The sequence below is a fragment of the Fringilla coelebs genome (assembly GCF_963513975.1).
Source record: "Fringilla coelebs genome assembly, chromosome: 3".
Taxonomy (NCBI): Eukaryota; Metazoa; Chordata; class Aves; order Passeriformes; family Fringillidae; genus Fringilla; species Fringilla coelebs.
The window spans coordinates 6,658,235-6,679,135 of record NC_140030.1 but is presented as its reverse complement, the minus strand read 5'-3'; the positions used below and the strand labels follow the sequence as shown (position 1 = coordinate 6,679,135).

The 20,901-nt window shown below is 41.1% G+C and overlaps 2 protein-coding genes across 5 annotated transcripts in view; one reads left to right on the top strand and one right to left on the bottom strand.

The window, feature by feature from the left end:
- The window catches only part of ADGRF5 (adhesion G protein-coupled receptor F5), a 42,191-nt gene extending 36,860 nt beyond the window's left edge, over window positions 1–5,331 (top strand). For all 4 annotated transcript variants that reach the window (XM_084202809.1, XM_084202811.1, XM_084202808.1 and 1 more), the window contains 4 exons: window positions 74–115; window positions 214–273; window positions 2,975–3,059; window positions 3,886–5,331. In XM_084202809.1, coding sequence (XP_084058935.1) covers window positions 74–115; window positions 214–273; window positions 2,975–3,059; window positions 3,886–3,965 — 267 coding nt within the window. In that variant the 3' untranslated portion in view covers window positions 3,966–5,331. The remainder of the gene's footprint in view (window positions 1–73; window positions 116–213; window positions 274–2,974; window positions 3,060–3,885) is intronic.
- Window positions 5,332–5,697: 366 nt separating this feature from the next.
- MEP1A (meprin A subunit alpha) lies at window positions 5,698–18,953 on the bottom strand (the record flags this gene model as incomplete). Its single annotated transcript, XM_084201672.1, has 14 exons — window positions 5,698–5,845; window positions 6,213–6,420; window positions 6,964–7,134; window positions 8,534–8,992; window positions 9,862–10,077; window positions 12,720–12,869; window positions 13,821–14,042; window positions 15,671–15,846; window positions 17,311–17,428; window positions 17,748–17,826; window positions 17,933–17,973; window positions 18,633–18,680; window positions 18,776–18,800; window positions 18,885–18,953. 14 exons carry the CDS (start codon window positions 18,951–18,953, stop codon window positions 5,698–5,700), a joined length of 2,130 nt encoding a protein of 709 aa, XP_084057798.1.
- Between the last annotated feature and the right edge of the window lie 1,948 nt (window positions 18,954–20,901).

Genomic DNA, 20,901 nt, shown 5'->3' with positions numbered 1-20,901 from the left:
GTTGGAGATATTTAAGAGATATTGAAATTAAAGATTGCTGTCATCAAAATGAATGTAATTATCTGTCTCCTAGGGATTATTCATTTTGGTGTTTGGGACTCTCTGGGATAAGAAGGTAAGGATTCCAACTATTTCTTACATTGTGTGAAAATACTGTTGGAATTTGAACAGAATTTCTGTATTTACTGATTGACTAATTTTTTTAACAAATAGATACAAGAAGCCCTGTTGAAGAGGAATTCATCATCCAAATGGAGTTCACAGCAATCAAAGGTTAGAATCTTGACATAAAAATGTATTTCAGCTGCTGCTGAGTAGTCTAATGTTGTCCAGTGCACTTTAAATTCTGGATTATTTATTAGAACAACTCAGAGAGTACACTAACAACATAAATATTATTATATCAACTTTTTTAAAGTTGACACTTTAATTGTAAAAATTTGGCAAAAAATGAGAAGGCAGTTAGTGGACATTTGCTTTAAATTCGACAAGAAAGAAACTAGAAAATGTAACTGAAACTTTTAGTTAGAAAACAGAAAATTATTTGGCATTTGTATTTATTCACAACCTGAGAGAAATGCAAGGGGAACTTCTTGGGGAATTATTGTTTCAATTTACTCTTCTACATTTATAACACCTTAACAAAAAATGCCAGGATGTGTAAGAAACTTAGAATGGTTTGGGTTGAAATGGATCACCTTCAAGATCATCTAGTTCCAACACTCACCTCCCCCTCTTCCTGAGCTGCCAATGGTGCTGGCATCACCCTTATATGACAATAAAGCTTGATTTTTATATTGGTATCTGAACAGGATTTATTCCGAAGAGCCTGTACAGGTATTGCTAAAGAACTAGGAAGCCGACTTAAAAGCAAGGATAATTAAGAAGATGAGAACACAGGCTCAAAGGAATTAAGGAGTCCATTAAGGTTGAACTGTCAGTTCAGAAGAACAGCATTGGATCAAATCACTCCAGTTTCCACAGAAATTGCTGAAACTGGAAACTACCCTCAGAGATCATCTTGCACCATATTCCCATCAGAGCATGGTCAGCTAGAGCTCTGAGCTGTGTCCAGTGGGGTTTGAGTAGCTCCAAGGATGGAGACACCACAAGCTCTATGTGCAGCCTTTTCCTGTGTTTGACCACCCTCACAGTGAAAGAGTTTCATCTTAAGTGGGATTTCCTGTATTTCTATTTGTTCTCAAAGCCCTTTGTCCCTCCACTGGGCACCAAGTAGAAAAGTCTGGCTCTGTCTTTATCCTAATCAGACAGGCCTGAGTATGTCCTGGCATTGGGTTTGTTCCTCCCCAGGGGCAGAAGGACTTTGAACTTCCCTTTGCTGAACTTCATAAGATTCCTGTAATTCAGTTTCTCCAGCCTGTTGAGGTCTGAGAATGAGCAAATAAATCAATATCAAAGTCCTTGATTAAGCGTTTTATATGTGATTCATTTACACTCTTTCTCTACCACCTTATGATATAGGTGATAGTACAAACACTGCCTAATTTCCCCCACCAAAGTACAACTAAGTAATGAAGAAGGGCTGAACAGAAAAAGAGGTGGTTTTCATACCTTTTTTTAATACATCCTTGGAGGAATCCCACTAAATTCTCCAACCACTCCAGAACCAAAAAAGAAACTTAATTTTAGCAATAAAAAGTTCCTTCCTTCCTTCCTTCCTTCCTTCCTTCCTTCCTTCCTTCCGACACTTCCGACACTTCCGACACTTCCGACACTTCCGACACTTCCGACACTTCCGACACTTCCTTCCGACACTTCCTTCCGACACTTCCTTCCGACACTTCCTTCCGACACTTCCTTCCGACACTTCCTTCCTTCCTTCCTTCCTTCCTTCCTTCCTTCCTTCCTTCCGACACTTCCGACACTTCCGACACTTCCGACACTTCCGACACTTCCGACACTTCCGACACTTCCTTCCTTCCTTCCTTCCTTCTGACACTTCCTTCCTTCCTTCTGACACTTCCTTCCTTCCTTCCTTCCTTCCTTCCTTCCTTCCTTCCGACACTTCCTTCCTTCCTTCCTTCCTTCCTTCCTTCCTTCCTTCCTTCCTTCCTTCCTTCCTTCCTTCCTTCCTTCCTTCCTTCCTTCCTTCCTTCCTTCCTTCCTTCCTTCCTTCCTTCCTTCCTTCCTTCCTTCCTTCCTTCCTTCCGACACTTCCTTCCGACACTTCCTTCCGACACTTCCTTCCGACACTTCCTTCCGACACTTCCTTCCTTCCTTCCGACACTTCCTTCCTTCCGACACTTCCTTCCTTCCTTCCTTCCGACACTTCCTTCCTTCCGACACTTCCTTCCTTCCTTCCGACACTTCCTTCCTTCCTTCCGACACTTCCTTCCTTCCGACACTTCCTTCCTTCCGACACTTCCTTCCTTCCTTCCGACACTTCCTTCTGACACTTCCTTCCTTCCTTCCTTCCTTCCTTCCTTCCTTCCTTCCTTCCTTCCTGCCTGCCTGCCTGCCTTCGCCTGCCTTCGCCTGCCTTCGCCTGCCTGCCTTCCATCTGGCCTGCAGAGAGTTGTGCTCCAATGCCCTCTAGCGTGCCAAGTTAAATTTGCCTCGGATTATCTCAGGCTGCTGGCTGTCAAGAACAATTCCCATTCACGTAAATCTTAGCTATTGTGGCTACCTTCATGGTCCTACTGGCACAGAGAAGAGAACAGGATCCCATACTGCCTGTTAGGACAGGCTCTGGAGCCTAAGCCATCCTCTCTGGCCAAGAGCGAGAGACAAACAGATTCTACCTTGCAGTTTCTTTTAAAATTGGTCTCCTCCATCACCAACATAAACATGCCAAAGTGTGAACTTGATACCTCACAAACATCTAGCTTTGCCTTCTGTGGGCTGTTTGCTCATACTACTGAAACAAAGTTTATTGGAACCTTTTACTTTTTTCTTCCTGAAATGGGACTACAAAGAAAGTTCTTTTGACAAAGAGCATTTTTCTCTCTTTCAGTCATCCTCCCTGATCCTGGTGACACCCATGCTTGCTATGAGCTACCCATTTTCAAGAACCTTTAACAACTTATGTGGGAAAACAGGTATGTGACAGTAGATCTCCCTTACTGAAGCACAAACAGGATTTGACTCGCTCTCAGGGTTTGTCTGTCCTGATATCCATTAATCTATTTGTCTCTCCATGCACCCATAGATTGTTTTTAATCTTCTAATGCAAAGGAGATGCAACAAGTCAGCTGCAGCACAATGCTAGCAGCAAAATTGTCTATCTCTAAAACAATTATTGGATGTTTCACCAATTCTAAACCCCACTAAGTAAGCTTTGTTTTGAGCTTAATGAGATCACAGCACAGTTCATCTGTTGTTCATGTGCTCTTCACCACCTTGGAACTGTATTTCTTCAAACGTTGTCTGGCTGTCATTTTGTGGACATCACCATTTTAGTTACGACTTCATCTTGCAAAAAGCATTTCTGGAAATAACATTTAATTTCTAAGTGTCCAGTCTTTGTATCCACATATTGTTCAGAGAAGATAGTGACACTTGTGTCTTAGTTTAGAGCCTTGTGGCCATAAGAGGGAGGGAGCTGGGATTCCTCTCAGGAGCCTGTGGATGTGTTGTGTCCTGGATGTGTCCCTGTGCTTCAGGAGAAGCACTAAGTGCCTTCATTTGTGTGAGAAAATCATTGCCCCGTGGCACGGTTGGCAATTCAAGCTGACACGTCCTGGCCGTGCCACCAAACACGCTCAGTTCTGTAGTTGCTGGTATTGCTGAAATCCAGGTAGTGCCAGGGCTGCAGGGCAAGGCAGAGCCACCTCGGCCACCAGCTCAGCTGTCACTGTCCTTACTTTGCAGTGACAATGTCCCAGGCTCTCTGTCCTTGTCTAACCCCTGTGCTTTGTTTTGCAGGTAAATACAGAGTATCTTCTTCCGAGCCATCCACCTCTTCCACTGAAAATACTTCCAAGGCATATTCCTTGCTTAACTGAAGCACTGCCAGTTCTAAATCATGTAACTCTGAAAGGACCTCTTCCAAGACACACACAAAAAGTTCCTGGGAGTCACCAGGAAGCGGACTGCTTCATTTTGACTGAATTGTGTCTTGGTGAATTCTTCTGGAATAATCATTTCTGGTTAATGTGTAAGGCAGGGAAGCTGAGAGAAGAGGAATTTTACAAATATTGCCAATCCCAGAAGAGATGACAATGATTTGAAAGCCTTCATGTGCAAGAAAGGACATTGGGAATGAAGAATTCTCAGCCCTTAAGTGGGTGCTTAGCACTCTGCAGTACTGAGACATGAATTGCAGTGCTTCACACCATTGTCTACCAGTGGATTTGGTAATCAACTCTCTGAATGATCCCAAGGGCCTGTGTAGATACACAAATACCTCACAGCTTCTCTTCTGCCCTCGTATTAGAGTCTGAAAAGGCCGTTGTGGTTTCCACTTTCTATTTAAGACTTTCTGGAACTAAACATTTCCAACTGAGAAGGCCCATTTCAGATCTTCACTTTTGACTTACATAAAATGAAGACCGTCATGACTCCTGCATGGTCTTCTTTCAGATGGAAAGACTGAAAGCTCCATGTGGCACTTTTTTGAAGAAAAGGAAGCTTTATGCCTTTAACAATATTTTTCTTTCCCTTGATGTGTAATGTGCTAAGACAGAGATGGTTGCTGCCCTCTGCCACAGAGGGAACTGCATTTATTTAATGCATAGAAATGTTAAGAATGCAAGGAGTGAAGGAATGCCTTGTGTAAAGTCTGTATGTTTGGGTCTTCTCTCAGAGGAGAAACACACTTGAAGGACTCAGAGAATAAGCTCTATAGTGAATATAAATCATCATGTGCCAGGCAGGATGAATGGTTTTATATAAATTATTGCTCTAATACTACATTTGTGGAACCATTTATTTCAAGCCTGTACACCTTTAAAAGCAGGACTCCTGTCTTGAGAAGAACCTGAAAAGTATTTATAATGCACACAAATGTTGCAAAATTTAATGTACAATATGGTAGAATCATGAAGATTCTGATTTGAGGTCAATATCAAATACTCAGCCATGTGGTACAGTTCTGTTTGATTGTCAGGGAATCAGGCCTGTGTTTGCCAATGGTGAACCTGTTCCTGGAACTTTGGGGTGAATCAGGATGGGAAACTGTTCTCTACTGTTAGATGCACTTATGATGGCTTGGTATGGGCAAGGTGGTAGGGGAAAGAGTTTAGGAATTCTGTGTAATAGCTAATTAGTGTCAGTACACCAGAAACAGCTCCAGGGAAAGTGAGTGATGATGTACTGACTTACATAAGTATCTGTACCCTTTAGAATTCTTGAGCAATTTTTTAAGGAATATTTCCAGAATCTTAATACAGGTGTTTTGGTGTGATTTTTAACAGTGTTTTGAGGGGTTCAACCAGTTATTTAAATTTGAACCATGGCTGACAGTAAATGCATAGACTGTCAACCCTTCTGCTTGCTGTGGGATAAAGAAACAAAACTTTCAAAATACACACAAGAAAGGGAGTGTATGAATTTTTATCAGACAGCAGCTCTACATGACACGCTTTAACTGCCACATCCCTCAGAAAAAAACAGATTTCTGCCAATCAGTTGGCAGAGCTTTTCATCCATATGGTGGCTGGTTTTCTCCAAGTTACATTCATCATTTTTCATGGGTGTCTTATGAACCAGGTTGAAATATGTGTCCCCTGCAGTTCTTTATCTTCTAGCCATCATGGAAATGAGGACGATAGTTAAGACAATGGTTCCAGCAATTCCACCAATCGACATTCCCAGGATGTTCCCATGGACTTGCCTTGACTGACACCTCTCCCCAGTGAAGAAGAAGGCTTGTCCTGATGGGCACCTGGGAAAACAAAGCACAGATTCAGTGGATCAGGAGCCGGGTCATGCCCTCACCCCAAGGTCCTCACACTCACTATCCCAGATGAGCAGTTCCCATTGGAGGGGTTTATGTCACGACATTCCTACCTTGTTAGGAGGATATTTACACAACCTGGAAGCACCACAGAATGGGGCTTCTCTGCCCCATTGCTGAGAAACCTGCCCTCCTGGCTGCTGGTAGGAACTAGCAACTGTGATAAAGTATTTTGTTTCTACTATTCCTTGATGACATGGTGGCTTAGACCTCTGAGGGCTGTAGCTCTGAATACTTTTTAGCTGCATTACTTGAAGAAGAAAGCCAGGACAAGGAGGGAGGAGGTCTGTGGTACCTGCAGCTTGCTTTTCCTTTCACATTCACACAGACTCCATCATTCTGACAAGGGTTTGGGTCACAGGGGTCTGGCAGATAAGGCAGCTGGTCTTGGATGGGCTCCATGTCCTGGGCTGCTCTCTTCTGCCTTTCAAGCACGAGGCCTTCCGTGAGGGCAGATTGCACAGGTTCAACAGGAACTTCTGTGTTATTGAGGTGAATTATATCTTTAAAAAAAAGAGAAAGACATCAGAAACAGTGAATGATGCTATATGTAGCATGCCTTAAATCAGGGGCTCACAGGATGCCTCCTAGACCAGAGGATGCTCCTTGTCCATTTTCTCTTTAGGGAGCTCTTGCTGTACCACCACAAGTTCTGTGAATTTAAAGCACAAGATAGAAAATAATATTGAAATTACAGAAACAAGTTAGGTAAATTTGTGATGTTCTATGAGGCTGTTCTATCTGGAAATGAACACAGTGGGGATGGCCTTTAGTATGTTTGGTGCTTAGAAAGGACATAGCTACTGGTCAGGGTGCTTAAAGGTGTCCAAGAAGTTCACATTTCAAAACTCACTGCCATTTAGATCCCTCTTAACTCACAATCACTTTAGTCAATCTCACCCACCTGACACTAGGACACAGAAATGCTTTTTAAAGTTGATCCTCATTAGAAGAGATCTTGGAGACAGGTGTCAAGAGTTATTTGAATGTATGAAAATAGAAAGAATCACCTATTTTGTAAGGACAATCAGGAAAGGGGTCCTTACCATTAAATTCTGCAAAAATAATAAGGTCATCATTTTTCAGGAAGCTTCTCCGTCTCAGCTGGCTGTGAGATATGAAGTTATTCCACCCCCAGGTTAAACTTCTGTTGCAATTACACGACTCATCAAACCTTCCAGCAATTGATGGTTTATCCCATATTATAGTTCCACTACCTGCAAAGAGAAAATGAGAGCCACAAAAGTTGTGCAGCTCAAAGTGTGACTTGATTTTTTCCTGCATTACTGTGTTAAAGGCAATTTATGCTACAAAATCAAGTTCAGGCCTGAAATTCCCAAACAAATCCCAGAGGACTGGCAAACTAAAGGTGCCAGGTGATCTTCAGGTTAGGTCTGCATGAAGATTCTTAGTTTGTTCGAGGCCATTGCAATTCCACAACTTCTCTTTCAATGAGAACTAAACAAACACAAATTGCCTCATTGTTACCAGCTAAGAGTTCCCTCCTGAGTAAGGACACTCCTGGACCAGTTTGTAGGTACCTATGGTTTGGAATTCAGCTGATTTTTTGTCATTATTATGATTTTGTTAAACATATTCATATTTAGGGTTTAAAAACTCCTACTGAAAACGTATGTACTTAAATTCCACTAGAAAAAAAGTAGAAAGGGATGAAGATTCATGTGTAGTATTTCATTCTGTACCAAACTCAGTTTTGTCCTATTATTCTTATTTCTATCATAGACTCACAGAAAAGTTTGGATTGGAAGGTAAATACAGATCATATCATTCCAGCCCTGTGCCATGGGCAGGGACACCTTCCAAGAAAATAGGTTGCTCCAAGTCCCATCCAGCCTGGCTTTGAGTCCTTCCAGGGATGGGGCAGCCACAGTTTTTCTGGGCAGCCAGTTCCAATGCTCCACCACCCTCATTGTAAAGAATTTCTTCCTACTATCCAATCTAAACCTGCTCTCTTTCAGTTTGAAGACAATTCCCTTTTGTCCTGGCACTCTGTGCTTTTGTAAATTGTCTCTCTCCATTTTGCTTGCAGGCTCCCTTCAGGTACTGGAAGGCAACAGCTAGGTCCCCCTGATTGTTCAGCCTTCTCTTCTCCAGTCTGAACAATTCTGAATTAAGACATCTGTGAGAAAGGGTGGATGTTGTGCATTCAGACCATGTAGACTGAGGTTCACTGAGTGTGTTGAAGTTGACTGAGCCTCCAAAATGCAGTTTTAACTTAAATTATTGTTTAGTGACAGAATACTGCACCCTGCTGTCATTCCATCAACCTGTGGTGATATGTCACCTATCACAATGGGCAAACCACAGGTAGAAAGGAAATTGCCAGCTCTTGGGAAAAAAATCTATATTTAGAGTCAAGCTCAGATATCCCAGGGTTTGTTCATAATAAAATCAACCTTATATATGTCACTTTTCATGTTATACAATCTTCCACAGCCAGGAATTCTGAGTCACACTGAGGGAAGATGTACACAGCAAAGTGTCTCAAATTGGGAAATATGGCCAAAGTTTCTCAGCTCTGAGTCCTACACTCAGTCCTCTTACTCAGATTCCTTGGCTGTCAGGTCAACATTCCTCCAGGCAGACACCCCTTACCTGTGCTAACATGGTCCTTCCTTGTGGTGAAGCTTTTGCTCGAGGACATCCTTTTCAGGACGTCGGGGTCCTGGTCCAGCACTGTGAGTGTGACCTGGCGGTTCAGAGCCGGCCACTCCAGAACTGCATCATTCTCTCCACTGCACAGGTGGAAGGCAACACGAGCATAGTTACTGTTCTGGTAGTTGGGCAACACGCTGATGCCAAACCCATAACCCTCAGGGCTGTAAAACCGGGGGCTTTCAACAACGCTGATGGATGAGTTCTCAAGGATTTTGCTGAAGTTGCGAATGACCCACACAGCTGTGGGACAGGGGGTCTCTGTCAGAGTCACATCATCAATAGCAATCCCACCCAGTGAAGAGCTGGGGTTGCCCTTCAGTCCTTGGAAGAGGTAACGGAATTTCTTCTGGGCATTGAGGGTTACGTGGGCAATTTTCCAGTTGGAGTCACTGTCCGCTTTGGTAAAAGGAAAGAAAAACATTGCCATCAGTGGGATTAGAGACATTATGAAGCAACTTGCCCCAAGCCATGCATCCCAGCTACACTTTTAGACAGCTGGACCCCTGGTCCTGAAGGCCAGATATCTTAAGTTGATATTGTGACTATAATATATCCACATTGTTTTGTCACCTAAATGCTTTGGACATGTCGTACAAGGAACTCTTTACATGTCAGGGAATGACAGCCTCCAATACAAAGGACAACAGCCTAAGGGCTAAGATTAAACAAGAGGATGGGAATCAATGACCCAGTGTGTTCCTGACACTTTTTCCTGGATTTATCCTTCACTGTAAACTGCTGCAGCCCCATGTAGGCAGGTTATGACAGGTCTTGTGTTTTGACCACATAAATCATGTGGAGTTGCAGTGGCTGAGTTCGTCCTATTTAGCAAATCACCCAAAGTGATAATCCAGTTCACTTTTACAAAACTGCTTATGCTTTTATATTCCCAACTATCTAAAATCAGTTCTTATTGACTGCAGAGGAGCATGGGTATTTTATACCTGAATAGCCCACTCAGATCATATAGCAGCCAGTGGAAACACAGTTGGTCTCTAGCATGGCCTGGGGTCCCTCTCAATCAAAGTGCAATATAATATTAGGAATGCTGTGACTTCTGCTGTGAAGCATCAAAATTACATTATTACAACCCACAGTTTCTCTGCCAACTGTGCTCTCTAATACCAAACTTCTTAGCTGTATTGCAAGATATTCTGGTAACTTCAGGAAAATAGTTTGGTTTCTGAGCCAGTCTTCTGTGCTCATGGGCAGAGTAAGTCAACTCCTCCTCACTACCCAAATATTCATCTTATTTCCAGAATTACCTTGAAAGGTTTGAATTTTCCTCATCTTACGAATGTTCCCAGTGCCATCATCCTCTTTCAGCCAGATGATCAGCTTGTCAGAAGGGCTTCCTGTGGTCCTATAGAAGAACTGGAGGCACTGCTGAGTTCTCTTTGGATAAAGGATTCGGGACTCTAAGATTCCCACCTCATCTGCCTGGCCAGAGTTGGTGTTGAAGTACATGAAGTAGCCAGCATCTGGGAATAAAGGGTAGTCTGTCACTGCCTGTTTACATATTTCCTGCAAAGCTGCATATTGTAAATTCATCAGTTCATCTGCACTCTTTGAGTAAACAGAAGAGCAGTACTTAGCATGAACAATATAGGAAATGACATGTGACAACTATCTAAAACAGACTGGGATAAGAACAGGAGTAGCAGTTCAGCATATATGTGGAACTCACTGATGTCAGGTCATGTCAGTATTGCATTAGTTGGTCTAATTGGAATTTGGATTCCTCAGGAATGTCAGAGACACGTGAAGCAGGGAATTCAGTGTTGACCACAAGCAATTAGTAGATACATTTTTTGTACTTGATTTATACTGAAGGTAATCTAAAAATGAGATCTTAGAGGTCATGTGCTATATTACCTTGTAAAGAGTAAGATCATTTCTTATCAGCAATTAAGATAATAAACAGGGGTTGGACACAAAACACTGTCCTGATCTTGAACATGGAGAAGGTCTTTTTTTACAGCGTGCGCAAACACTTCAAAATGAGTCACCATAAGAAAATTACTGAAGAATTCCTGCTCCTCTATTTCCCATTAACATTTTTGAACTGTTCTTTTCTTTAATTTTGAAGTGTCGACTTTTATCCTCATATTTACAAGGATTCACCATTTGTACACCGATCATATCTTGGTATCACACGAAGTTGTCATGTCTTATCTGTATTGTGTTGCTTTTTAATTATTCAATTTAGTCAATGATTAAATTAATAAGTTAATTTTTCTTAGCTGTTGTGTGAAAGTTCCATGGACTCTTGTCCAAGATAACATATCTTAGAATCACAGGAGGGTTTGGGTTCAAAATGACCTTAAGATCATCTTGTTCCAACAGTTATACCTGCAGCTGCATAAAGGCAGTGCAGCTTCCTGCAGGGCTAGCGAAGGGTCTTGAGCTGTTTATCAGGTTCTCTCTAATTAGTCAGGGGAATTATCTTCATTCCCTTCCATATGGTAGCAATGTTTTGAACCCATATCCACAGAGACCCTGCTAGAGATTGTTCTATGCAATGTATGACACTTAACCATCAGTTAAACTTATTTTAGTTTTAAGGGTATTAAATCCAAGTATGATCACTCTTGTTCCAAGTGAGAAGCAGGGCTGTGAGCCTGTTGTTGCAATTGTTATAGTAACAAACACCCAAATTATCTAGACTCTACCTCCTTTTTGATAAGAAATTTTAATAAAGGCAACGTTAAGTACTTATGGCAATTAGAATATGGCAGATTTCAGCAGATTCCCTAAATATTTAGTTGTACTTTTCCTCCTTCAGTTTAGCCGGCAATAAGTCAAAAACCCAGAATATCAAAACTATCAAAACTAATTCCATCTATGTTAGAAACTTAGAATTTGCCCCCACTTGAAATGATTGCAGAACTAGTTCTCAAAAATGTCAGAAATTCCTGATGGAGTCAATGACCCTTTGGAGGTGCCAAAAGGAGAAACACTCCCTACTCATGCAATTCATTTCTACACTCTGGAGATCCTCAGAGGTACCCACTCCTCTCCATTAACTCTTAAAAAAACATTGATGCTTATTTTGTACTGAGTCACTGGATGTTAAAACCTAAGTGCATGTAAGTGCCCAGTTCAGGCAGATTGGATTTTATGTGATAAACTCAAAAACTTAGTTAAATTTTATCTTTTTCAGTTACAATTTTACTATACGGGGTGAGAAAGAGGAGAGAAAGAATTAAGAATCAGGTGAGGGTTAGAAGGATGTATTTCTAGAAAATATCAGCTGGTATTCTTGAGTTATATTCTTGGACCTGATCAATGGCTACCAGCATTATAAAATATTGTTAACAACAACAATTATAAAGGTTATTAATAACATATGTTATTTCCAGTTCTTGGGTCACTTGAGGGGAATAAACTACTCTGAATGCAGCAAGACAAAGAGTAACAAAGCACAAGTGAATGGGCTTTAAGTCAGGAGTCCTTCTCCCTCTTGTGAGGCAAAATTTACTACAGAAGTCACTTTATCTTGGAATTGTGTAGGAGTTTACCCTGTCTAAACAAAGACAAATTAGGCTTTTGCTTTTCAGAAATGCCTGTTGGGATTTAATCTTTATTCTCAGCTGTAAACTAGCACCCTGTGACTTTAACTGGGACTCACTACTCTATTTTTGAGAATGTCTTTCTTTGAAAAATGGTGAAATTACCACCATCAAAATAAAATAAATTACCATAATCAAAATAAAAATTATCCCTGAACTCCTATCATAAAATCTTTGCAACTTTCTTCTACTTCCAGAACTGGAATTCCACAAGGCTAACTTCCCATTTGCATTGCAAACAAAACATTTGTGAGTGGCTACAAGTGCTGTTTGATTCTAATCACGAAATAATATAACTCTTACACAGACTTTGGAAGTTGCAGTAAATTGCTTTCCAGGTTATATTTAAAAGACCTCTAGTTCAGTTTGTTCTCTGTCCCCTTCGATCCTGCTGGTGTGGGCAACATTCCACTACATTGAAAAAGTTTGGCGAGAGTGGGAATGCAAACACTGCAGAATGTCTAGAGTCTTTACCAACTTCTCTGAACACATTATTGTAGTCAACCCTGGGAAAAACCCAGCTCAGAAAGTGGTTTGTTCCTTTCTTTTACCTCTACAGCGGCCAGAAAGTGTGTGGTCCTCCTGTCCCATCACACTGCCCTGTTGGTGGACCCAGTCTTGGTCATGCTTGGTGCCCTGGATCATACCACAGATGTTTTCAAGCTCAAAAGAACACTGGTCCAAAAAGGTGTGAGTTGAAGCTGAAAAAAATTACACACATGGTCACCTCAGAGTGAGCTTCTAGCTCATTAAAATTTCTTCTTTAATTTGGGGGGGGGAGGGTGGTGGTGTTTGTTTACAGTAGTATAACCATCCTGTAGAGAAGACAACCCTCACGTTAGCAGATGTGAGATCAATGACTCAAAAGAGGAAACATTTGATTCCTGGAGGGATTCCTTGGATAAAGACAACAATCTTTGACCTCTTTGCAGAAGGTTAACAAGGCCCCTGTGATAGTGACAGATGGTAACTGTCTTTGTCTCTCTTTGCCAGCCTTGGTGTATTTAACCATTCCTCGGCTGAGGTTATTGTTCTTCATAGCAGTTCTCTCATTGATTAACTTGAGCTCTGTCCTTCCACTCCAAGCAAAGTCCACTCAGTTACCTTGGGCTGGTTCAGATGAGTACAGATGAGCCTTCAAGGTGATGTTTCTGCTGGCAGCACCAAGGGGACAATAACTTCTCATGAGCAACCATGATCAGTGATAATATCTTCAACCAACTCAGCAAACACCTAGGCAGTATGGGACTCTAGACCTAGCCAATCTCAGGTGCAAGATAATCTGATTAAGTCCAAATGTCAGTAAAAGAGGACAAAGTGCAGTTGCATTCACTTTAAAAAAGTACAAGGCTATCCACACACCACAGGCAGAACACAACCACAGGTCTGAGCTCCTGGGAGCAGCATGGATGTGTGGATGGTTTGACTTTCCTTGACTAATCTTTCCTAAAATAATGACAGTGAGAAGAGCCAAAAATGGATGAGAAGGGAACAAATTGATTATGTTTATCTGCACACCAGAGATCCTGTCCCATGCCTCTTCAAGGATATTTGAGAAGAGTTTTTGTGAGTCTAGAGACATAAGGGAGGTGAACCAGCCTGGCTCAAGTATAACCAAAGAAATTGTTTGCCATGGTTAAATTCTGACTTACTGCAGTTGTACATGCGATTCAGTCTTTCCAGGTCAATGGCACTGAAGTCTAGGCGTTGTCCAATAATGTCATCAAAGGCTGGTATCTTTGCTGTGATTGTGGGGACACTTGCATTTTTGTTAAATGAAAGTGGTTCATAGTGCATCAGTGATTCGTAGTCATAGGGGGTGTTCAGATCAGTGATGTAGGTGTCGTCATACTTAGCAAAATTGTGCTCTTTACCTGGTAAAAGAACAGAAAAGTGCTTCCTTTTTGGAAAAAATGGAAAGAAAATGACCTTACCATGTCCCCTTGAATACAGTTTTCTAAGGCATAAATTATATACTCCAAAGCAATTACTTCACAACAAAATATTAAAACTTAGCAAGATTTGTGTTTGTTGTTTGGACAACAAAGCAGTGCCTTTGGATTGCAGTTCTGTCCTCTAACAGGTGACTTCAGTAAATTTAAAAACGAATACCAATGGGCTGTAAAGAATGGGCTGCATAGGAGGTTAGACTAGAATTAATAGGAATGGTTGAACAATAATGATCCTGAAGGATCAAGTTTAAGATTAATGTACTCCATTCCACAATTTGTGAATATTGATGCAAATATTTCCCAGGTATTAGATCATATATGGAGAAGGAGAGGCCCTGAAATTCATAAAGGAAACAAATATGACAGCCCAGAAGTGTCTTCAGGTTCTGCTCTTCTTTGAAATAAATAATGCCCTAGAAATCTTTGGGGGAAAAGAAAGATATTTTTACCCTAGATTTACAATATTGATATGATATTTCTATTGAAATGGATTTTGGATGTTTCTCATGGTTTCTTGGTGAAGTAATTTGTATTTAGAGAAAGTTTTTCATTATGAAGGTGTCTGCTAGGGCAAAAGGAGGGAGCCATTTCACATGCTTTGGTATAGAAGTAAAAAGAGCTTGCCAGCATTTACAATTGCAAATAATGTTTTCAAAATATTTGGCATTTTTTTTCAAAGACAAAACAGCACGTGACTGTGCTGGTGAGTAATTGCACTTTCTCTGCTTAACAGCTGCCCTCCCCTTCTGTAAATCACAAAGGTCTTCAGTTCAAGGCTTGAGATTATATAAGAGCTTAGAATTGTTTTTTAACAGATGCTTGAATTGCATCTTTTAGCAAAAATTTTTTAAAAACCCTCTTCTATTCACTCTTTTTCAAATATACTATTGTTTTGTAATACAGAATCAGATCTTGCAGGGGACAACAGGAAAAACTGTCTAGGGATCAGGGGGACTGTGAAGAGTTTGCTGAAACTCATAAAGCTCCTGAATATGGTGATACTAAACCTGAAGGCAAAAACCTGCAGACACCCCTGAGTAGGAAAGAGCAGGACAGAGCCTTATTTCATATTTCCCATCTGATCTAATAATTTTAAGGGTTTTTTTCATGTGCAAAGTGAATATTTTCAGTTTCAGGGAAGCCTGAATCTCTCAATATAAAAACCTTTCAGATTTTGAAAGGATCTTTGCCTACAGAAGAGCTACTTCAAAACTCATAGTCTAAATAAGTTTACAATTTGCATTACATAGTAAAAGGTAACAGATTCAGAGAGGGGAAGTAATTTGTTTAAGATAAGAGAGAAGAGCAGTACAAGAGCCAAGGGGAAATAAAAGTCCTGATTTCCAAGCAGGGACTCTCTGTTCTGGCCTTAAACAATGTCTGGGTTTGACCAGAGAAGTTGCACCAAAATTTCTTAATTTACAGTGGTCTCAGGTGTGGCCCATTGTTTCTAAAATTTTATCCTTAGGAAGGTCTTTAAATCTAGAAGTGAAAATGGGATATTGATAAATCTACACTTTGCAAAATGTAACTTGAACGTTAAAACCTACCTGCAATAATTTCATCCCACCAGATATTGACATAGTCATCCCGGTCCATCCTCGACTGCTCATGGTAAAATCCCAAAGCATGCAGGATCTCATGCTCCACAATTGCTTTGTAGTCACACCCTGACCCAATTGAGAGGTTCTGTCCAGTCTGCAGGTCCCCCACCATGGACCAACACCTGAGAAAAAGGGAGAGCTTACTCTCTGTTCAGTAGTTTTCTTCTCTGTATTTAACTTTTCAATCTGCTCACAGGATTTAGAGTAAGACTGTAAAAGTTTTTAATATGAAAGGAGTCACCTAAATCATTATTTGGATGCTGACCATGTGCCTTGATACCCTAAAAATACTCTAGCCTGAAAGCAGAGTAAGCTCCAGAAGCTATAACTGTGTCAGGGAAGATCACCCTGCGTTTTTGAAAGCCACAGAAGTTTTTGTCCTGCATCAGCTGCCATTTGGCCAAGAAACATAAAACACACAACCTACATGGAAACAGTAAATTCATCAAATCATGCTGAGCATTTTTGCAACACCTTGGGCTAGAGAAAAGACCCAGGAGTATTTAGAACAGCAATATTTGGTCCTTTTCAACAGCAACCATGCTTTGCTTTGGCCAGAGGTGTGAAAATACATTTCTAGTACTAAGATCTTCAACACTGACTTGTCAAAAATCATGGTGCTTGTAAACTTGTAAGAGCAGTGTTGTAGGACACTCAAGGAAGACCTGAAGGCAGAAACATGAACTTCTGGGAAAACAAGAAATATTCACAGCTGATGTAGTGAGAAGATTTTTGTGCTTTTCTACATTTTCTTTCAAAACATACTTAGCTGTAGGAAAGAAATCCTTTCAGTTCTTGAAAAACTTGAATCTCTGTGTATAAAACCCTTTCAGATTTTGAGACAATTCATTAAAGAGCCATATCAAAACAACAGAAATATTACAATAGATTTCTTTTTCCTTTCCTTTCCTTTCCTTTCCTTTCCTTTCCTTTCCTTTCCTTTCCTTTCCTTTCCTTTCCTTTCCTTTCCTTTCCTTTCCTTTCCTTTCCTTTCCTTTCCTTTCCTTTCCTTTCCTTTCCTTTCCTTTCCTTTCCTTTCCTTTCCTTTCCTTTCCTTTCCTTTCCTTTCCTTTCCTTTCCTTTCCTTTCCTTTCCTTTCCTTTCCTTTCCTTTCCTTTCCTTTCCTTTCCTTTCCTTTCCTTTCCTTTCCTTTCCTTTCCTTTCCTTTCCTTTCCTTTCCTTTCCTTTCCTTTCCTTTCCTTTCCTTTCCTTTCCTTTTTTGTCTGCCTTCCAAAAATTTCCAGACTTAAATTCTAGTTATTCCCATTCACATTCTTGGTAAGTTAAAAGGATGTACATGAAGGTCTTCATGAAAATGGAAAACAACCCTAGAATGGAAAAGTGGAAGTAGTTGATGAAAACCCAGAGAGGCTGGGATTCACTTTCAGAACTCATCCTCCAAACAACAGTCAGCAGAGGGAGCAGCTGCTTGCCAGCTTTTTGTCTGAGAATTTAAGATGAGTTGTTTTCCTGGCGGCCTCTTTTTCTCTGCTGACAGCAAACCTTTAGACTGCTGAAGGCACATGGAGTGAGTTCCCAGGTGATTCTACACGGCAAAACTAAACAGAAATTGATATTATCCTTACCCATCTTGCTTGCTAAAGAAAATGTAGGTTCTTTCTCCTTCGTATGGCTTGAAATCAATGCAGGACTTCAGGCGGAACATTTCAAATGCCTGGAGAATGACCCCTTTGGCATTCAGGTCTGGAAAACAAGGACTGAACCTTCAATACATTGCAGTTTGTTCACCTTGGAGAGGTAAGAAATGTACAGATACACACATGGAACCAAAGGAAAAATTATTGAAAAGAGAAATAACTGAATTTGAATAAATTGTGGTTTGTTATGTTAGTTGTAGAAGAAAGAAAAACAATTTTGATATAAACAAGAATACAATAAGTAGTTATTAGTGAAGCTTAACATTTTTAATTTGAAACAGGTCTGAAAATGGCAAATTTTTTATCACAGTGACTGCAGTGCAACAAGGATTGGAGATAAAATCTGAATAAAGTGTCTGCATTACCTAGGTCATCACCCAGAATATAGGGAATGGGAAACTTCCATCTGTAGGTCTCATTTCTTAAGGCATTTCGCTGATTTTTCTGAAAAGAGAATTAACAGCTGGTGATGCATCTACTGCAGGGAGATGAGCTGATTTGTAGCAAAAATACAATTAGGACAAGCAACAGAAAGCTTTTAATTACTTACAGGGAGCAAGATATCACCCTGAAAGAGGTCCACTCCAGCAGCTGAAATGGAATTTGATCAAAGATAGTGTCAATGAATTTCAATATATTTCATTTCATAAACCACATTGAACCTGCTTATACAAAGTTAATGTCCTTGGGCATCTACAGAAAATATATAAGGACCGGTCTCTATACACTGAGTTACAGTAACAGTAAAAGTGACAGCAGTTTCTAGTTTCTGCTCAATATTTACTTCATGGCAATGTCTTCTTGGCAGTGCCTTTGTGGCGGCACAATTATCCATGGTTACCTTTGATGAGCTCTGCTTGCTCTCAGGCAGTGACTAAAGTCACACAATGGGACAGTGATCAATAAACATCTAAGCTGTTTTCCATGTTTGCAAAACTTTATAAAAATCATGTAGAAATTGACAGAAAATGCAGTTGGGACTGCAGAGTCTTTCCAAGTCATACAGTGTTTTTCTGCCCTAGCACTATGGGTCTGTCCAAAATCCAGAAACAAAAGGCATCTGCATCCTTTGTTCAGATAGAGTTACAGTCCTGGAAATATTCAGGTGTCACAAAGAGTTCTGAGCTCACTTGATTTTAATTCTCTTGTTACCATGAGATACCTAACCATCAGTCTCCCTGACAATACTGAAAATTCAGCATTATGCTCACAACTCTTCAGGCCTCATCAGAATTTAGGTGTGAACTCACCCAAGTTGATTTGGGGTATGTCTTTGAATATCTCACCAGCTCCAGCATCTGCAAGACAGTCAAAACATAAAGTGTTCGGATGTGGTGGCTCACATCAAGCAGAAGGAAATGCTTCAAAACTCAAACCAGCTCACTGCACTTACCAGCTTCGCTGGAGAGCTGTCCCACCTGGAGGAGAATGGAATACAACCAGTATAAGGTATGAGATGCCTCTGGACTGAGAGGAGCCTGTAGAAATCAGGTTTTACTTACAGAGACTGGAGAACCATAGACAGAACACAGCAGAAGTGCCAGGCAGAGTGGGAAGATGCTGGAGCCCATTTTTGCAGCGGGAACAGAAGCTGCTCCCTCTCATCTCGGGCAATATATAGGGCACATTGCTGAGCTTTCCATGGAGCTTCAGCCAATGAGCATCCACCTTTGAAATATTGTTACAACAGTTAAATTTTCTCCTGGATGGCACCTGCTGGTATTGCTCTTATCAGCTACCTAAGTCCATTTGGAGGAACACTGCAGAGAGGAATGTGGTAACTTCATGTCTTCAGTGGAGCTGGGGGAAAGACCAACCCAGGCCTCACATAACAGCTTCTCCCTCTGGCCCAAAGCTGCTGACTCTGTTTGTTATCTGACAGCCTTATCACCTTGACTGCACAGGAGAAAAGCCACACTCAATCAGAATAATGCCATGTTTATAGCACTCCAGTGCCATTAGAATTTGGCCCAGTGCTGCTTTCAGGTAATAATTAACACTACATTGTAAAGATTAGAAGTAAGAGTGATATGATTATGAAGCCCCTGACAATGTCTTTCCTCAGCTGATCCCACACCAGATCTGATGCTCAGTGCACAACCTGCCACTCTCTGCCACCAGAACAGTCACTTAGAGCAGTAATCCTTGGCCTTCCAGGTTTCCGAGATCACAAACTCTTGTCCTGCATCTTGCTATCTTCTTTCTCAGGGACGTGGGTCAGGAAGGGCTCCATAAATCTCTAGTTTGCTGTGCATCAGTATTCCGACAGCTCCCATATGCCCTGGAATGCCTGAGTGCCTTTAGCTTAGGCATGGAATCCTGCTCCTCCATTTCACATCTGAAATACAAGTCATGGATGTTCGCCTCTGTGTTTAACAAATAGGTCGAAAAGGGCTTGTGCCATGGCACCACTACCCACAGCACAAGACAGAGAGCTTGAGTAAGTAGGTTTTGAGTAGAAAATGGGCCTGTCCTAGAATGAAGTCAGTCCTTCAAGCTAAGCAACATATTTTTCTCTAACAAATCAAAGTAGGAATCTATTCATAAGAGATAACATTGCAGAGGAAAAAGTACAGAGATCTTTTCTTGGTTAGAGAAGAAGGGCCCCTGAGTACTAATCCTTCACCTAAAACAAATGAATGTTCTTCAACACTTTCTTTAAGGAAGGATTGTTGCTGACACCTAAGCTGAACAGGAATACTACTAGCAAAATAAGCGAGTCTCAAGATACAGCATGTCAAGGCTGTTTTTACAGGCAAGCCCAGATAGTCAAAACACAGCACCAGGGCCATATTTCCACATGTTTGGCAGTGAATGTGAGAAAGGAAGCAAAAACATGAAGAAAAAGCAGAACTGTCTGAAAAACACTTGGGTTTTAGTACCTTTAACTTTAAAATAACTCAAGAACCTAATGCAGATGTCTAAAGACAAGTCATTCTGAGGGCATATATTTGTTTTCATAGATACATATAGGGGGGCTCTTGGATGCCTTTTAGGCACTGTGCTAGGCTCTAAGGTCTCCCTGGAGCTCTCTCTTCTCCAGGCTGAACAGCCCCAGCCCTCAGCCTGTCTCCACAGCAGAGGGACTTCAGCACCAGTTCCATTCTGTCCTCCCTGGAGGGCAGTGCATGCACATTATTCCATTGGCAGCATTTCTGTGAAAAACTTGGGAAAAGCTGCTGCTCTTCCAGTCTGGGAAGTACAGCAGGTGCCTTTTGGTCTCTTACTCCACATTGCATGAAGTGCCCAATATTGCTGTGCATCAGTATTCCCATACCCCAGGGCAGATCCACCCTGGATTCCTAGACACGGGCACTACTTGCTGTCGCTAAATGCAGATAATACCTTTTGTTAATCCGCTTGCACTGGTTTTAACTCCACTGTAACACAGAAAAACTCAGACACAGAAATGTCGCTGAAATTTATGTCCTATTAAAAAAAAAGTCTCCTGAGCTGGAAAAACTGTCATATCAAAGTGGCACCAAAGAAATTTTTAATTAAAAAACTAACCATGAATCT